The sequence below is a fragment of the Rissa tridactyla genome, chromosome 5, assembly GCF_028500815.1.
Source record: "Rissa tridactyla isolate bRisTri1 chromosome 5, bRisTri1.patW.cur.20221130, whole genome shotgun sequence".
Classification (NCBI taxonomy): domain Eukaryota; kingdom Metazoa; phylum Chordata; class Aves; order Charadriiformes; family Laridae; genus Rissa; species Rissa tridactyla.
In genome coordinates, this window is record NC_071470.1 from 17033271 (window position 1) to 17053003 (window position 19733).

The 19733-nt window shown below is 40.4% G+C and overlaps 1 protein-coding gene across 4 annotated transcripts in view; it reads right to left on the minus strand.

Moving 5' to 3' along the window:
• The window catches only part of C5H4orf19 (chromosome 5 C4orf19 homolog), a 45789-nt gene continuing 26056 nt past the window's right edge, over positions 1 to 19733 (minus strand). For 2 of the 4 annotated variants that reach the window (XM_054204173.1, XM_054204172.1), the window contains 2 exons: positions 3202 to 3249; positions 1 to 2105 (listed from right to left, as the gene is read on the minus strand). In XM_054204173.1, the coding sequence (XP_054060148.1) occupies positions 1154 to 2105; positions 3202 to 3233 (984 nt within the window). In that variant the 5' untranslated portion in view covers positions 3234 to 3249 and the 3' untranslated portion in view covers positions 1 to 1153. Of the gene's footprint in view, positions 2106 to 3201; positions 3267 to 19733 lie in introns of those variants that run through there. The other 2 variants (XM_054204171.1, XR_008466824.1) reach the window with 2 other exon arrangements.

The following is a 19733-nucleotide window of genomic DNA, read 5'->3' on the forward strand; positions in this document are numbered from 1 at the left end:
TCTGATGAAATGGCAGCACCAATTTGATCTTTATCTCCTTTGCTTCCCACAAGAAAGGTTAACATACTGGTCTGAAGATGAGAGGGAGAGTAAACACTCCAGGAATGAATCTCTGATATTTTCAGATCTTACACTCAGTTCAACTTGGAAGCTTGTTCCCTTTCCTGCTGGAAGTTTAAGGACTGCAGCAGAGCTGGGGATGGGTCCACGCTGGCTCTCGCTGTGTGTGTATAAACAAAACACAGCTTGCTGGGGAAGTTTGAGACGCAATCTGTTTGCAAACTGTATTGTTAAGGCAAGTGATGTGTGCCTGGAAAATTTAGCAGAGTTGAGAAGTCTCAGTCTGCAGTTTCACAACAGTTTTAATCTATCCAAACCGGTAGGACTGAGTTTTGATCCCTCTCCAGCACCTCTGATAATGTGTGTGCAATTCCTACCTGAGCTACTTCAGCTCATTAAACCAACAGAAAGTTACCCACTGTCTTGGATTTGGCTGGGCTTCTGCTGTTTTAATGAATTGAAGCAGGTCACTTGGGGTATCAAACAAAGTCCAGGGGAGGTGTCAGGGAAGATATAAGGTTATCACCCTAACACCAGCTGCGTGTGCACAGATTTAGGCTTAACCTGGAATGAAACCGTAACCGCAGTGAAGAGCAAGCCAAGCTGCTTTCCCTATTTCGTACTTCATTAAATCACAGAACTTTGAGTCAGTTTTATTTTTTCATGCTAACATTATGAAAATCTGTGGTTTCTAACTTCATGTTCGTGTTTTAAATAATGGAAGTTGACTGAACCTGGAACATGCAGTGTGCACAGACCCTCTTGAGGGTCAAAACCAAAGGAAACGTTTGCATGAGTCCAGGTGAGGTGGGTATACAGCAGAATATCCTGTGTGGAAGAAATGATGCTTTGCACTCCTGGTTGGCCCCATAGAGAAGAGTGTGAGTATTACCATTAGCCAACGGAGCACTTCTGTACCTCAGGCAGCAGAAATTAAAAGGCTGTATAAAACAGCTGAAGGGACAGAGCTTTAGTTCCAACTCCTTTTATATATGCTGTTCATAACAGCTGTCCGCATGTGCTGTACATGTGTTCATATAGATCCAGAACTAAAATCTGGATCTCACCCAGTGTACTAGATAGAAAGCTTCATCTAGTACTCATCGTCATCTTCCAGGTCTTCCCCTGCAGTTGCAGCTTCCAGTGCAGCCAGAGCTGCTGCTACTTCTGCATCTTCCTCCTCAATTTCTCCATTGATGTCATTGTGGTTGGGTTGTGTGGGTGCCTGTGCTACTTTGGTAACAGCCACAGCAGTGATACCACCAGGAATGCCCTCACTCAAACCTGTGGAGTCAGTTTTAAAAGGTTCAATACTGCTTTCCTTCATAGGTGAAGGCAGAGTTACACAAAGGTCCTGGTCCTGTATTGGTGAAGGCCCAGAGTTTTGGTCTGAATGTGCACAATTGACTGAAAAGCTATCTTTTTCAACATAGTTCCTGGTTTGATTGCCATTTTGGGGATAATCAATATCTGGCAGTTGTATGGCATTGTTTTGTGTCTCCGGTATTGTGCTTCCTTTGAGAAAGATGCTATCTTCTGCAGACCGGGAGTTCCCAACTTGAATACTGTTTGGCTCATTGCAGGCTGCCTTCCTCTGTCTGCCTGCCTCTAGGTCAAGTTCTTGGCCAGACCTATTTGATTTGGTGTAAAAGTCTCTACTGCTGGCTGAAGCAGACTCTGCTGACTGGCTGGAGGTTCCCTGGTCACTGGCTTCGGTCACTGGGTTTGTGTTGGGATCGAGCGTGGGGTGCACTCCTGCACAGGAGTTGCCACCATTGACCGCAACATTGAGCTTTGCAACACACTTCACGCCATCCTCTTGAAAATCATTGCCTCCATGGTTCCAGAGATTTTCTTTTGTGCTATGTACCTGATTTTTATTTTCTGTTCTGTTTAGCTCATCCTTCTGGAGTTCATTTTTATGTTCTTGAATTTCACTATTCTCTTTGAATTTTGATTTATTGCTGCCTTGGTCGTTGTGTTTGTAGCTGTTTACTTCAGGAATACATCCAGGTGATTGTACTTCTTCTTGATCAAAAATATAGCTGGAGTAAGGAAAAATTGTACAGGAAATGTTAATTATGCTGTTAATCAGTATAATTAGAAAAAGGATTAAGCTAAGTTTTTTTTTAAACTGGAGATCTTGAGGAACGGGTGTCACTAAACTTTACGTGGAGTCCTGAGCATAAGCTAAACTGAATGAAGTTGCTGAACTGAGCTATGGGCTGCTGTCTCCCGGGACCGACCATAACCAGCCCCTGTAGTCAGATTCACCAGTAGCATAAGGAGGATGTCAGAGAACCTTGTCCTGGTTGTTGCATGTTTCCAGCTTTATTTTTTATTTTCTCTGAAGGTTATATTAGCCAATAAGTATTCGCCACATAAATTGTTAATTAATATGTACTCATGTAGTTGCTAGAATACCTCCTTTTTTTTTCCCTGGTGTTCTTCCTTTCAAGTCTTTATCTCTTTGTCCTTTTTTTATTTTTATCCCCTCCTTTTTCCTTTCTTACTCAATTTTTTTCTCTCTCTCCTAACTTTTCCTTGACGTATTTCTTCCAGAGCCTCTCTCTTGTTTTTATCTCTCCTCTTTCTCTCATAGTCCCGGTTTTCTTTCCCACTTCCTTACCTGTTCTAGAGATGTGTCTGAGTGAAGGAGTAACCATCAATTAGGGATGAAGTGTTGTCTTTCTAAAACTAGCTAGTCTCCCTCTCCAGGGAGACTTTTAATGTAGGAATTGTTCCCACAACTAATCTAAAAGCTATGACGGAAGCAAGGATCTGTAGCCCAATTTCATTGCTTAGGAGGAGAGGGGGGATCTGACAAAGTCTCTGCTCCTTGTTATGCTAAACTGAGGGAAGCTCATGCCACCTCAATAAGGAAAAGAGGTGCTAAAGATGAGTTCACTTATTCTGTAGGATAAGAATTATAGAAATGGACCTCAATTACAGTAAATCAAAAGGACGTTCACAGGAAATCAGTATGCCTGTGCTCTGGAATGAATTTAAAGATAACGTAAACTTCGGGAAAACTCCAGCCTTGTAAATAGGCTTAATTTAAGCAACAGGTGTAGGGAAGCACAGACACATGTTTTAATGCATTTCTTTTATTCACTCTAAGCAACTCTTGTTCTGTTGTACCTTTGTATCATTTTGCAGCACCTGCACCCCATCTGGATTTTCTTTAATCTGAAAAGAGAGAGAGGGAAGGCAAGGGAGAGGGGAAGTGAGTGAAGCATTATGAAATTAATGTATGGGCAATTGCATTGAAAATGATGCTCATGTTTAGAAGGGTTTTATTAGCTAAAATGAAAGATGCCTATACAAGAATGGATGCAGTACAGTTTAAGGTCTTTTTAGGTTGCTATCTTGCATTGACAGTGGCCTTTAGTTGGGGAAAAATCCGGGGAAGAAATTAACAATTCTTAAACAGACAGTGGTGTTCACCCAGAATATTTTCCAAAGCAGTTTTATGATTTGGAGTCAGAGAGTACTGCTGGGTTTTTTTGGTGGGTTTTTGTTGATTTTTTTGTTTTGTTTTGTTATTTGCGTGTTGGGGTTTTTTTTGTGGGTTTTTTTTGAATTTTTTTTTTTTTGGCAGCTGTTGATGGACTTCTCTTCCATGAATTTGTCCAGTTGTCTTCTGAACTCCAGTAAACTGCTAGCATCCACAGCATCCTTTACAGCCAAACCTTACCTGTGTGAAGAAGCACCTGCTTTTCTTTGAGTTGAACCTGGTTCTTACTAGCAGTATTTGGTGCCTTCTAGTTCTTGTATTAGAACAGATGGTGAGCATTGTCCTCTTGTCACTATAGTACAGGTCTTGTACTGCCCCTTCAGTTCTGATATGCTGTCTGAAGAATCCTCATCTTTTTAAGTAGTACCCATCTGACATTGTTTCATATCCATAGATTGTCCTTGTGGTGGTTCTCTGGGTCTTTTGCATTTCAACATCCTTCTCAGATGAGGTGTGGGAACCACAGATGTAGAGTTCCCAGGGTGTGGGGAACCACAGATTTATTCTTTCCTAATAACTCTTGTCCTCACTCAGTTGGCTCTGTGACAGCTACTGAGCATTGAGGTGACATTTTTGTGAAACTGTCTCTTAGACACAGACATATTGCTGGGATTGGGGCTTTATTATATGCAGTGTGTTGCACCTGCATTTTGCTATGCCAAATTCTTCAGGTTTTGACTAGAGCCGTGTCCTGGTTTCAGCTGGAATAGAGTTAATGTTCTTTCTAGTAGCTGCTGTGTTTTGGATTTAGTATGAGAAGAATGTCAATATTACATATTGTTTTAGTTCTTGCTAAGTAATATTTACACTAGTCAAGGACTTTTTCAGCTTCCTATAGAAGCTGAGAGGGAGCACAGACAGGACAAAGTGGCCAAAGGAATATTGCATACCATAGATGTCATGCTCAGTATATAAATGGGGGTTGGCCAAGGGGCAGGAATCCATGATCACTGCTCGGGGCAGGCTGGGCGATTGGTCATTGGGTGGTGAGATCTACTTGTGTTGTATCACTTTATTTTGTATATTCTTTTACCATTATTATTATTGTTATTTTCCTCTTCTGTTACTGCGCTGTTAAACTGTTTTTATCTCAACCCAGGATGTTTTTTTCCTTTCCCCTCCTCTTCTCCCTCTTCCCCCTACCCTACTGGGGCCTGGGGTGGAGTGAGCGAGTGGCTGCATGGTCCTAATTGCTGGCTGGGATTAAACCACGATGAGTTAGTGGAGTGTTTGCATTTTGCTACATCGCTGTATACTGCAAGCTTTCTGTGTATGTGTGTCATTGCCTGACCCAGTGAGATGCTAAGAGCTATCTATTACATGGTTCATATGCCAGTCTTTTATTATGAGAAGAAATAATTTGCTAATTTGGACCCTTGAGAACTTTTATATTCTGAACCTAAAGTGAAGATGCAGATCTGAACATCCTAAAATCCTGGAAAAAACATTATTCTTTATGGGTTGGGGCAATCTTATTTCAAGTTAATCAAGTCAGGACAGGTAGGTAGTATCTTTAATCTATCATTATTCGGGCTCTTTCTTTTTCTCTTGAGATGTTCTACAACCTCACATAGTATTGCCATTGCCTAAGGACAGCAGCTCACTTCCCATAAAACAGAAATTGATGATGCAAGGTCAGGGTATTTTTTAGATTGATTTATTTACAAAACACCAAGGGAAAGTAGTATTGATTTATTCTTACCAGGCATGGCCTGCACTGCACACCAGTGATTATGCTAGCAGAAATTACAATCAAAACTCTCTGTTGTATGGGCTTATTGTCTCACTTTCTTTCCTCCAAAATCTGACTTTGGTGTTAGCACTGAACAAAATGCTTGATGTCAAGCCCCTGATTCCTGGAGCCTCTAAGGGCCTGCAGTCATTCAGCAGCCAGTTTTAGCTAGGGTATAGCTGTTCCTACCTATGCCTTTGATCTTTGCACATGAACTGTTTTGGAGCAGAAACTTTTATCAGGACTAGCCAGCTTGCTGTAACTCAGTGCCTGTTGGGATGGTTTGTAAGCCAGCTCCTTTGCTTACTTTGTCTTGGTGCTGTTTCTCTCTCTTCCTTGAAGGCATTCTCCCTTCCGCATTTCAGCTGATCTCATGCTGTGTGTCACTGTGCCCCACCCCTCAACATCATAGCAGGAATTCTGATACAGGGGTTTTCATCTGAAGAGGATGCAGTAACTGGTGAGGTGGTCATTTGTGCTGACCCTCCTTATGTGCAGTTGCTTTACAGTCGAAAGGCGTTTGGACAGTTTTGACTAGATAACGGGGCTTATTTGAGCTGGCTGGCGTAGCCGTCTTTTCCAGTCAATGAGGAATTCTTAATACAATTTGCTTTGATCACACTAAAAGCTGAATTAGCTATAGCAATTCTTTAAGTTAGGACTGGTATGACGCTAATTCAGTTGAGCTAAGGCCGATGTGGACACTTTTTTTGATTTATCTGACACCTTTAGTTTTCACTTAAACTTGCTTCTAAACTGAAAGAACAAAAACTGCATAAAGTTGACCAGCTGTTGATAGATTCAACCTTCAAGTCTCAGTGGTTGGCAGGTTACCACATGTTAGATAAGTCACCACGTGATCTCTGTTCAGGGGAAAGGCAACGTAACTTGGCTTATGTTAAGCCTCTATCTATACGGACTCTTACCATCCCTTGTGCGTGCCATGGGCAATGTTATGCAAATGTTATTTCAGCTCTGCTAAATCATGATAACTGAAACTGCTGTCATTGCCATGCCCACGCAGCCTTTGGCTTGGCTTTAAAATAGGTTTGGTGAAACCAGTCCTGGTTTGTATGCAGACCAGTTCTGAGAACAGATAGTGCTTCTAGCTGGGTGTGGGCACTTCAGGTCAGGCTGCTTCTGTTTAAACTTTTATCTGACAAATTTCCTACTCAGCGCTTTTATTTATAATTTTTTTGTGATTTTTACATCACAAAATCTTCCTCATATGTTTTAACCATTGGGAAGTGCTAATTGCTGTCCTTTCTGTTGTAAAGATGCTTGTGGTTGTCCTAGAAGGCAATTATAAATGAAAATTACTGTTGTTGTTTTCATAGGAAGCACTTTCCTGGCTGTGTTTTTTTTGTTTTGTGTTGTGTTTTTTTTAATTAGAGTTACTGTTTGAATTATCTCTGCAGCTACTGTGTTAAGCTTTTCCACTGATTAGTTACAATTGGATCTGTCCTCTGGCATGAATAAACTATTACATATGGAAAATACTTTATGTTATCTTATAAATTATTTCACATCCCTGAAATAGGAATATGGTTTTCCAATGTCATTGTCTGAACACTGGTTTGTTTGTTTTTTTTCCCTTGCACTTTTCTTTCACACGTATAATAATCTTTCAAGTCAAGTTGGAAAAGATTACTGGGGAACAAATTGCTTTTATAGCATGAAAAGGCATGTTTTAATTCTACTTATCTTGTTTTAGGTACCTTGCTCTAAAGACTTTTGTATTGTGTGATGTTTGTAGTTCAATTAATGAATAAGTAGCATTAACAAACTCCTGTCTGGAGCAGTTTGAGTCAAGCACATGCTGCAGACTTGCAACAAAAAAATGGTTAGAGAGCTCAAGCAATGGATACTGATGTGTTTTCTGATATAGAGTTTAGAAACATTGCATCCTTTTATGTTCATATGTTTATGTTTTATGTTTATAAAACATTTATTCTCTTACATATTCTATGCTGCTAAATTGATTAGTTAATTTCAGATGAACATGATGTGATGTGGAATGCTCCCTTGCAAAAAACTAATTCCACCCCGCAAAAAAGGCTGCCTCACTAAATTGGTAGTAAAATGCTTGGCCTTAATATTTAGGTCCTCAGAATTCAGATCAAGCTGCCAGTAATCCTAGACATCATTATTTCTCAATCATGAAATTCCTGAAGGCCTGTAAATTTCTGTCACTAGTTATTATGCAGTCATTTAATCCTGAACACTAACACATCATCTGGTGTTAAAGCTCTACTAAAATCCATACTAAGTAGGGATTTCTTTTTTTTTTCTAGATATGCACTGGAACACTTGGAGCATTTACAGGAAGGAGATGGAGCTGTTCTGGTGAGAGGAATGAGGGAGGCCCAGAATTTTTTTTTTTTTTTTAACTCTGCTTAATTTTGAACTTTCACTTTACAGCTTTGAGTAGCTATTGAATCTTCAGAAGCTTGTTTCTGAGGTTGAGCTTGTACCAGTTTCTACAAAATAATCAGATTCTTGCAGCGTGAAAGAGTAGGATAGCCTTGTGGTTTGCATATTCAGTGTCAGTACTTGCTTCAATTACAGTAATGATGGTTTTCTTCAGTGAAAGACAGGGAAGAGGCCCAACTCCGTGTGTGTTTCCCCCAGGCAGTTGGCCATGCAGAAGATAATCTAGCTACAGTGTCCTTGCAATATATTAAATGAGTGTTCACAGAGAGACCAGGAAGACCTGATGTTATAAAAGAGTGAATTTCTTCCTTTAAAAGGAAATGATATAGAAGAGCAACTATTTTAAAATCAGTTGGGAAAAAAATCCTACTACAGTTATTAAAGAGGTAGTAATTAGACTTAATATGAGGAGAGCAGAACGCTAATCCCATCAGTGACACAAATGCTGAAAAAGGGGAGTCTGTTTTTATTTGATTTATAATAAAAATATTTTTATGGTGGCACCTGCAAAGAGAATGAAATGGGATTTTTCTTAAAGTGTGAGACCTTTCTGAGGGTAACAAGAATAGTATCTGACTCCAGAAACTTAACTTTGCATTACAAGCCATAGTGTGCTTTGAGGGAAGTTTGCTTTATCAGATTTAAGAAACACAACATATCTCATTTTAAATTATGTAATAACATAGCTTCTATTGTCTATTTAAACAGTAGCTGTGTTATGAATAAACAAAAGGCAAATGAAAGATAATGTCATGAAAAAGGAAGGAGAAATATTTTGGAGACATAAAAATAGCTTGACAGCCTTTCCTTGATATTCTTGGAAGTTTACATAGAAACAGAAAAAAGACAATCTTATTTTTGTTCATGGTGTGTTTTTTCTTCTGTCTTGAATTTTTTTAATTAATTTTATTTCTTAAAACCCCTCCAGGAGCAGAGGCAGAAAGGTGAGGGGAGAGCATATTAAAATAGCTTTTTTACTAGGTCTCAAATTGATAAACTCTGGCTTGGTGCTTTTTGATCTGGGTCATTCTTTTTAAGCCAGTTGTTTTGTTTGTTTGGGTTTTTCCTCCCCCACACCCTGGTGTTTTATGAGCTTTAGCTGGTTGTTTTTTTTGGTTTTCACTCTCCTTCATCCTTTCCCTCTCTGGATTACAAAGTAAGGAGTTGGGTTTTTTTTCCATGTATGTATTATCTGGGCTGCTGAGTCTGAATGATGCATCTCCCAGGAGCCTGGGACACCTCTTTCTGCTCACTTTTTCCAGTAGAGGTACCTTTTGGACTAGACCCTGCTGGTGTCTTCCCCATCAGTCTGCTATTCTTTGCGCTCCTCAGTGAAACCTGTCCATTCTCAGGGTAACGGCCTGAGCTACCAGACTCTGCAATGGACTCAAACCGATGCTCATCAAAATTAAGCCTGTCAGCCTCACTGCTAACACAAACACAATTTATTTAGTGGGGTTCTTTTTTGCTAGCGAGGTGTCATAGATACCAAAAGATAACCAGCAAGGAGACATATTCACAGAAGCAAATGTGGGAAGAGAAGGTGTCTGCAGAGAAATGTGTACAGAGGGATATAAAGAATTTGGGGTGGGAATAACCTTAGAGAGCTCTAGCAGTTGGCAAGCTTCTCCTAGTGGGAGGTGCGGTTTGCTTTCTGTGCTGAGTAGGCATTCACAGCTCTCAGAAGATTTCAGAGGCTGTCCTCAGCATGTGCCAAGGTTTGAGAAAGGGTCAGGTCTGTCTAGGTTGGAGGAGGGAAGTGCAATGTGTTACTGAGGGGTGGAGGCAGAGGAAGAATTGATCTGGATGACAGATAATATAAAAGAAGCATCGAAAGATTGTGGGACAGATGGTAGAGCTGAGAAGAACTATATTTAGAAATTTAGAAAACTAGTAAACATACAGTAAAAGAAAATCACCAGCCTGTAGTAGAGAGAGTATAACGGGGAAAAGGTTGTAAAGAAAGAAACAGCAGGAACATAACTTCATTATCCATGTACTGTGCAGGATAGTGACTACTATTGGATGAATATAATCTATAAGAACTATCTCACTTTGCTTACAATACAGAGAACACTTCAAATCCTTTGGGTTTTTTTCTGACCTTAGTCATTATTATGAGGCCAGAGGCCTTAAGAGAGAGAGAGAGGAAAAAATCCCCACCATCCTGGGCCCAGAATCCTTTCCTACTAATGCTCTGTGGAGACTAACAACGCTGATAAAACCTCTGTAGCTCACAGATAAATGTCTTTTGAAAACAAATTACTTTCCCACAAAAGTCCAGACCAGTTCTACTCCTGTACCTGAAAATTACAGCCCAGTTTGTCTGGAACATTCACATTTAGCGTATAGGTGAGAACCAAAAAAAAATTGTGAAAATTAAAGCAGAATAGAATGCCTGATCTCTTTCATGGAGTCTATAGAATCTTTGGCAACTGCTGTCTTAGTGTAGTTGTTACAGAGGCAACAATTTGATAACAAGTCTGTGTTTAACTCTGCATTGAGACCCATACTTAAATCTGGACTAAAATCTGTCTACATTCCTTTTTTTCTGACTGATTCTTAGTCTGGAAATTTGTTTTAAAAGTGCTTCAGGGAACAACTGAATGGTCATATAATCTAAAGGAAATGAACTAACCCAAGGAAATACCGTAATATGCTCCCTTATAGGAAGTGGATCCAACCTCACAGGCTCTTTTTGTCTGTTTTTCTGTAGCTGAAATGACTTCGGACTCTTTGTTCACACTTTCTTAAAGTGCAGCACTGAAATGTTGTTTCCACGCTTCAGCCATCATGCAGCCCAGCCCTAGTGAGAACACCTGGCTGTGCCATCCTGCTGATGGAGTATGATCTGTGGATTGGCTCTGAGGCACCCTGTAGTCCCTGCTGTCTGCATTGCTCTGTGAGAAATGGGAACTGTGGAAGTGTTTTTCCTGGTGCAGCTTGGTTTACTCTCCTGTTTTGAGGAAGGCAGGCTCTATATTTGGAAGTTTGGAGTGTCAGTGTGTCTGCCAGAAAGAGCCTTATGCTATCCTGCCAGCACAAGGTTAATGCCAAGGTTATCATTGCCTTGTCCTTCCCCTTGTTACTCCTCCCCCTCAAATGTGCTGTTTCCATTTACTTTACAAACAAAGCTGGGGAGCTGCACAGGTCTACCAGTCACTTTTATTCTTCACTGAGGCCTTATTTGTCTACTGAACGGCTTGCATGCATCTCTAGTACAGCTAACTGTGAAGAGAAGTTGACATGGAGGGACCCGTCAAAGACTCATGCAAAACTTCAGCCACTGCCTAATTACAGTGGTGATTGCGGCAGTCAGCTTCGGCTGACTCCCATTGCCGCTCTCTGCTTGTTGCTTTCCAGATCAGATCCCCTGTTTTTCACAGATAAATACATCATTGTGTGAATGCAAATAATTCCTTTTCAGACTATCTTCATCTGTTGAGAAGAATATTTATGTATTTTTTGAAGATGATTCTTTCCCTTATTTTCTCCCTGGCCAGACTGAATTGAGCCCATGGATTATACGTTGTTCAAGGCAGTGGCCTGATTCTTTATTTGTTTCTGTGACTGAAGTGTCAAACTTCTGGGTAATATTACACACTGGCACTATGTACAGACAATGGCTGTTTGCTTCGGTGAGGGAAGAATTTGATGTATTTGGTAGGCTATTCAAGGCATGAATTTTGGGGTTGGTTCTGTGTGTAGGGATTTAGCATTCATTTATGCTTCTTCCCAATGAAGCCATGAAACTAATTTAGACTGGTAGTTTTTACAAGAGAGAAAAGTGTCTTCAACCAGGGCGGGTATCAAAAAACTGGATATTTTCATGCCTCAGAAGCACGTGTTGCTTGTTATCTGGGAATTTATAGGACTGACTCAGTTCTGGCTTCATATGGCTTCATTGATGCTTTGTATTCTGACATAGACTAGTTCTTTTGTTACTGAGGAAGTATCTCTGATATCACAACATGTTTTTCCTTTGTCAAGGTAGCACGTGACAGGATAACAGAATTCTTAAATGACAAAGGTATGCGAGCAGTTGTAGCAAGGGAAAAAGCAAGCCAAGTGACACCAACACAGAATTGTTTCCAATTAGCTGAACCCTACACTATTCAGGAGACTACAGAGCAAAGTGATTTAATATGAAACACCCAAATCACAAACATTATGCTTGCCCTATGAACCATCAATACAGCATCAAAAGAAGCGTGGCCAGCAAGTCAAGGGAGGTGATTCTGCCCCTTTTCTCTGCTTGAGTGAGACCCCACCTGAAGTACTGCATCCAGCTCTGGAACCCTCAGCACAGGAAAGACATGGACCTGTTGGAGTGGGTCCAGAGGAGGGCCACAAAAATGGTCAGAGGGCTGGAGCACCTCTGCTATGAGGACAGGCTGAGGGAGTTATGATTGTTCAGCCTGGAGAAGAGAAGGCTCCAGGGAGGCCTCATTGTGGCCTTTCAGTACTTAAAGGGGGCCTACAGGAAAGATGGGGACAAACATTTTAGCAGGGCCTGTTGTGATAGGACAAGGGGTAATGGCTTTAAACTAAAAGAGGGTAGATTTAGACTAGATATAAGGAAGAAATTTTTCACAGTGAGGGTGGTGAAACACTGGTTTCCCAGAGAGGTTGTAGATACCTCATTCGTGAAAACGTTCAAGGTCAGGCTGGAGAGGGCTCTGAGCAACCTGATCTAGTTGAAGGTGTCCTTGGTCATTGCAGGGGGGTTGCACTAGATGACTTTTAAAGGTCCGTTCTAACCCAAACTATTCTATGATCAGCTAACCACAGCCTACTCACCAAATAACCAGGGGGAGTAATGTTATCATGATTTTAACCTCTATCTGTGTGTCATCATCTGAAAATGTGTGTGTGTATTAAGTGTTTATCCAGGAAATTTGCAATAATAATAATTGACAAAAATTTTCGCTTACTGTGCTCTTTGTCCCAGGATCACAACATTAGCAGTCAACACTAATTACTAGGTACATGAAATAGTACAAACTGCATATTATACCTTTGGATTATTCATAACAGCATCCAAGGGAGAGTGCAGTCTCCCAGCTGAGAAGTATGTCTACTGGGCAGGAGTCAATTATGTCTTCTAATTGTGGGTGTGTGCTGTGGCATTTCTCAACGCTGGGGAAAAGAATCCTGCCAGCGTGATGTCCAGCTACAATCTGATGAGAAAAGACTCTGGCAGTCAGGTTGCTCAGAGTAATGGAAATATCTGCTTACATTCATATTCTCACTCAAAGAGCTGAGAAAAGGTCAGATTTAGGTTGATTCTGCTGATATTAGAAAAATACTTGCTAATTATTTTACATATGTGTAATTGTAATACCAGGAAACTATACCACTATTGTTGGCAATGGCAATAACTACCGGCTGTCATATGCCAGTGTAAATACTTTACCTGGAATGCGGAGCGTCTGAATTGGTGAAAATGCATTAGAATCTGCTCCCCTTCTTTACAGCTGCTCTCTCCCCCTGCCCGCAGGCATCTAGCTATGTTTTTATCATATCCTGATGGTATTTCTGCTCCCACCTTGCCTCTTCACCTTCTTGTTTTTTCATGCAGCTGTTTTGCACCAAACTAAGATGCAGTGATGGCAGGTCTCAAGGCAGGGAAGCTTGAGTGTTGCCAGTTCAGCTTGAGCACACCTGCACTTGTTGTTTGCAGGTGTGCTGGCGGAAGGGAAAGGTAATGAAAAGTAGATGCTATCAGTTTTACAAAAGGTGTTTTGTTTTGAGTTGTAACTGTTGGTTATTGCCTAAGCTGATCTTCCAAAATATGTAATAATATGCATAGCTATGTTAAGTCCTGCTAGCTCCTCCTCAAAATGTCCTTCTTCTGCAATCAGTAAGGTCAGCCAGATCTTCCACTTACCCCTAGTAGCTTCCTGATGGCATTAGTCAGTATATGAAGTCCCATGTTTTATTCTCATCATAGATTCCTATTTCCACTCTGCCAATGTTTTTTATTTTAAAGTCATTTTTGTACTATTTCATTCACTGACTAATGTCTCTGGTAGCTGTAGGCTTTTTTGTAAGCGCCTCTGAGAAAGTAAGGCCAGCTCACAGGGATGGTAGACCTATTTGTGAGGCCCATATGTGAGTGCCCCAGAGGGCACATGGGTTACAACTTGGAGGTGATCTGAATGTGTCCGTTTTTCCTGTTATGCTCTTTGCAATTGATTTTAAATATTTATAAGATTTTTAAGAGGAAATGCATTGTCTCTGACTAGTTCCTCATCACTCATAGCACTAGGTCACAGAACGTTTCCCTACCCCCATTATTTACCATACAAAATGTTTGTTTTATTTTTGATGATTAAAAGGAAGAGTGGGGCAAAGGGTAAAACTCTCACAATCATTAGCCAGTTTGCTCAAAGGAAAAACAAATATAGCTTGTAGCGTAAAACCACTCATTTCCTCTTCAGCCAAGCTTATTCTCTACATCTGGTCTTCCCAAACTTACTTCACTGTCTGGTGTTTAAGTTACTGAAGTTATTTCCTGTCCTTTAAAATTGTTAATTCTCTAAAATAGAATAGCTTATACTCTGGTGGGGCATAAAACGCTGAATCGTGTTTAAGGCCACATTACACACAGGCAAACATAGAAATGCACTGCTTTCCAAGGGGGATGCATGGTGTAAATGTGTGACAAAGCCAAAAAAAAAAAAAAAGGATATGATAAACAGATGGTCATGTACGTGTGAAAGAAGCAATCAGCAGAGAAACTATATTTGATTCAGTAATTGTGTTAGGCTAGGCCCAAGTGGGGATCTGTGTTTGGGAACACAGCTGGAGCCTCAAAATAGCTATCTTTATGTTACAAAGAAGGACTGTATCTGAAATATCATCTCTTTTGGGAGGTTAAAGTGTCTCATTGCAACCTTGTCCAACTTTGCACTTTGGAGAACGGGTTCTTGGGTTCCAACTCGTGGTCTGAAAAACCTTGGTTTTATCCAATATGTTTTTAAAACATAGAAAGAGCCCTAGAGTTTAAGGGCTGAGATACTGCTGCCATGGGGCTACAATTCACAGGATCCTTTGCTTACGCTTTGCCTGGAACAGCTCCCTTCCCAGTGGTGGCTTCAGCAGCCTTCGGGCTTCAGCAGCACATGAGGATGTGACTTTGATAGCTGTGAGACATGGCTTTGAGGCTGAGGGTCAAACTGAACCAGGGCTCCTAATTTAAGAGGGAATTCTCTAACCCTTTGAATACTAGGTAAAATAATACCACTTCTCCTGTGGTTTTGGCTGAGAGTTGCTGTGGCTGCTGTGTTTTAGGTTGAACATTGTACTCTAGGTCTGTGTGAGATGTGGCCTTCATGCACCTGCCAGGCTTTGGAGCCTCAACACCACCATGTGGTTTCAGGCCACAGGAAATTGGGTATAGTCACACTCTGGGGCAAGGGGCTTCCTAAGCTCTCAGCAGACTTGTGCCTTGTCCCTCCTGGCTTAGACGCATGTGGATATTTGATTATAAATCATTGCTCTTAACTTAGATTCCCTGTTCTATCATGTATTTGGCTGGACAGCCTTTCCTGATTCCTAATACAAATAATCTGCTTATTTTACAATTCCCAGATGAGCTTGGTAGGAGATATTTTGCTGAGACCTGTCAAGATGGTAGGAGCTCTGGTATGTCTATCAAAACAGCTTTAGTCAGCTAGACACCTTGGTGGAAATGCAGTGTCTGTGGACTTCCAGAGAGTGGTGTGGATTTCGGTTTTGGGCTTGGGCACTTAAAATTCACCCAAGTGTCACCAGGATGCTAAAAGAGTGAACACGATTAAAAAAGGAGTTGGAATAAGAAATCCTTTAAAATGCCCTTTTTCCTGACTCTACTTAAAAGGTTCTATCCTGACTGAATGATATACATTTGTGTGATACACAACAGATAGATTGGCCTGGGCTCAGTGAAATCAAAGCTTGTATGGGGTCTGAGGACAGGTTGTCCATATGGATAACTTATTTTTCTGCTGGCTAGATGTTACACCAGAGAGAATCTGGGTCCCACTGGCATAGCAGTGGTATGGTTAGAAACTGAGCGTTGGAAGCTGATTTGTGACTTCCCTGAGGACAGTGCAAAGTTCCCGTGCATCATATATATGACACAGCAAATCTTTTCAAGAGAAAAACGTGACTCATTTGCCTCATTTGTTCAGTCTTGCAGGTCAGCTCAGATTCAGCTAGAGGAAGTGGCTTGTCATTTTTGTGCCATAATTTTTATGATAAAGAAATGACATGGCAAGTTAGGTTGTAAGGTTGTATTTCTATATGCGTTTACGTCTCCTTAGGTACTTATAAATGTACCTCTCCTCAGGTGTCATACACATATATGTATAGATAAATAAAAAGGTCTTACATAGGGAATAGGTCCATGGTAGTCCAAACAGTTTTCATGTTGGTAAAATTGTCTCATTATTTTCTCCCCAGCTTTGAAACACAACTACTGAAGTTCTGATTGTGGATTTCAAAGAGTCGTTGGTCTTATGCCTCAGGGACTTCTCAAGGGAATAGTAGGAAGACAGAGAACTTGTTTGATTTTGTTGCATGAGGTTGCTGAAGGAGAAGTGCATGACTATTGATGAATGCCATAAATGCCCAACTTCCATTTGTTAATGTTAATTTTAGAATAGGAGGTAGCTTATAAAGATGTTGCAGTAAAAATAAAAGCTATAATTTGGAAATTCAGTTACATGTTCACATCATTTTCGTGTAGCTGTTAAAAGCTGTTATTTGCTCCTAATAGTTTCTGAAATATTTGAATATTCCAAAATACTTCTCTGCTCCCTGTCTTCTCGTATAGTTCCTATTCTGTACCTTCACAAGAGGCTGCTTCCTAGTTCCTGCTAGAAATATCTGTACTTTAAGGTGTTACCTAATGCTTGTCCTATGTCAATTGGCTGGAGGATCAAACCTAAGTTTGAACTGCTCTATCTTGGTTCAGTGATATTCTGTAATTTCAACCCTGTTCAGTGGCCTGGTCTGAGCATCCTGAAGACCGCAAGCCTTTTATACTGGGTGCATCCATATTCTGTGTGCCTACTTGAGAAACGGTCATACACAGAAATAGGTGGAGACATTTCAGTTGGCATCAACAAAAATCTTGATGAGTCCATCCATTGACTAATTTCTGACTAGTTGTCTATTTCACTCGAAACGCTGAGGTTTTTATATGTATGTTATTATTCTTTATGCTTTCTTTTTTCCTAATGGTTGAGTCTTTTCTCCTGGCATAAAAGCTACATACAAAATCTGGTGACTTTTTTGTTCTCCCCAGTAGGTGTCTCAGAGCTATCCTTAAAATATTAAGGAAATGAGAAAAACTAAAGGTCTTTTGATAGCTTTCTTACAGGTGCTTCTAGTTCTGTCTACAGGGCTAGATGAAGAAGTGAGATTTCAACCTTTGGATGAAAGATGAGGTAACGAAGAAGGACTTAATAACTTCACAGGACTCAGTAAATTTAGGTCTCAAAGAGTAGAGAGAGAGGATAGAAGCATGCTGCTTGATCCATCAATATATTAAAGGCTTTAGTAAATTTTGAAGACTGAGAAAATTCAACATTTTCTAAGAGGTCAAAGACATCCATTAATGATAGCAATAGTTGAAAGATGTTGCTGTCTCTGGTGAAAGATCAGATTGAAATTTCAGCTGACTTTGAGGAAGGGCAAATGCTGACGCCAGAAAGGTACATTTGAAGAAAACATCAACATGTCAGGGTCTGCAGCTGCATCCAGCCCTTGACAGATTTACTTTTGGCTATGTCCCTTTTTGGCTGTGTATGAGATGCTGCTGAGCAAACTGATGAATTGGAGTGCCTAATGAGGCATAGTTGGGGGATCTCAATACCCATGTGTGACTTAAAGATGAAGTAGCACTAAACTGAGCTGAAAACCGGGATATCGCTGATCACTCAGGTCACTGGTTTGAACTGGTATGGCAGTCCCTAAGATCCTGTAGCAATGCAGGGTACACATGGCAGCGTGAATACAAAGCAGATTCTCTCCTGGCCATGTATGTGGCCTTAGTTTGCTGCACCCTCACCAGAGGGGACTGGGAGAATGCAAATAAGAACAGAATCTGCCTTTCAGAATATTTAATACTCTGGGGCTGAATAAGCCAGAAACTGCACAGTTCAATTTTCTTTGCGGAACTGACAGGAAAGCAAACAAATCCTTTGACTTGAATTTTATATGTCAGCTTTACTGGCTGCGGAGCTGCTTGTTTTCTGTCTTCTGGCTCCAAAGTCACTTTTCCTTAGACTTCCATTTGCAGAATCAGCTGAAGACTATGAGCCTGCTTAAATAAAAAAGTATTTTCTAGATATGGATTGTTTCTCAACTGAATATTTACTTTTATATATAATATGAATATATAAAAAGTTATTTTTGTAACCTTCTGGAATAATTTAATTTTTATTGTATCAGTTTTATGGATGCTGATATCAATGAGAAATCCTGCTTGGGACATTAGGAAACGGAAAATATCAGACAGTGGGCATGAAGGCTACAATCCTACTGCTACAGGATTTAGTCTGTGAGAAGAATTTGGGAAGCCAGACTGGTTCCCAGCTATGTTATGTGATTATGCCGTGTACACTGTCACATAGCTGCCACTAGCTTGCAGCATAGCAACACACTGTACACTGCTATGGAATCGAGCTCTCCGTTGATCCTTCATCTGCTGGAAGCTGTTGCCTCTTGCATTTTCCTGTGAGTTCTGCTCAGCAGTGAAAACCCAGAAACAATTTATTGGCCTTCTGCAGCGATTTGGTGGCTACAGATAGCAGAATCTTTAAAAAATGCTGTTGAAAGACTTTGAATATTGACATGATCTGGGAAACACTTTGTGAACAGAGGAAGACGGGAAAGGAGAGAAGGTGGAGACTACATATGTTTTAGTTGTAAAATTCTTGTAAGTTAAAGTAAGAAAATAATAGAACCTATGAAAACAACAATTAAGTGTAAGTGCACTAAGTGGTACAAGTTAACTCATGTAATTCTGCCATTCTAGCTTATTGGAAACTTTTTTTTGTTTGCACATCAGTTTTGTGGATAGGCTCAGTGCTTCTTTGTTTGCTTGTTCGGGTTTTTTCCGCTGTTGAGTCTTTGGAAGTGGGCAGAGACACTGCTGGAGTTTAGAAGGCCTTTATCCTTTAAGTATGCCATACATTTTTACTTCAGGGAGCAAGATTCTGAAAGTAGGCTCGAATGTCGATGGAGATTGCTTCAAATAGGTATTGGAGTTTTTTGCATATATGCCTTTAGGCAGGATTGAGGCCAGGGTAGGATATGTGATCTCAGCTGTGGTATTCAATTCTAGCTTTGTGTCCCCAAAAATCATCTTGCCCTAAATATTTCAAATGCTTCTGATTTGTTTGTATCATCCGAAATATTGCTAGTGGCAGGTATTGTGGTGGTATTTTACTGCTCAGGACATCAGCCTTTCTTGATACAAAGAAAATTGGATAAAGCTGTAAGCAGATCATATGAGTCAATGATTCTCTTCTGTAAAAAAAAACCCAACCAAAACCAAACAACAAATGGATCAAGGGGCTTTCTTAAAATTGTCAGGATATTGCGTTTGACCGTGTAATGGAATAACCTGCAGCTCTTTGTAAGGGAAACGTTAGAAGTCAGTGTGCTCTCCCTCTCCAGCCAGATCAGTCTTTATGTGTTCCAATTTGTTCTTCTTCCCCAAGTCCCCCTCCTTCTTTCTGCCCTTGCCTTAGCTTGTTCTTCCTGTACCATTTTCTCCTTCTATTTTTCACCTGTGTTAAGTGAATGAGTCAGTGTATCTTTTTCTAAACTTCAGAGTGGAAACTGGCAAGATTTTATTTGTTACAACAGAAATATTAGGGGTTGGAAAGAAACACAGTTCAGAACCTGTTCTGTTACCAGTGCTAATAGCAGCAAAGCATCATCATTAGAAAATATGGTGGAGTATCACAGAGAGAAAAATAATCTCGTCATGTT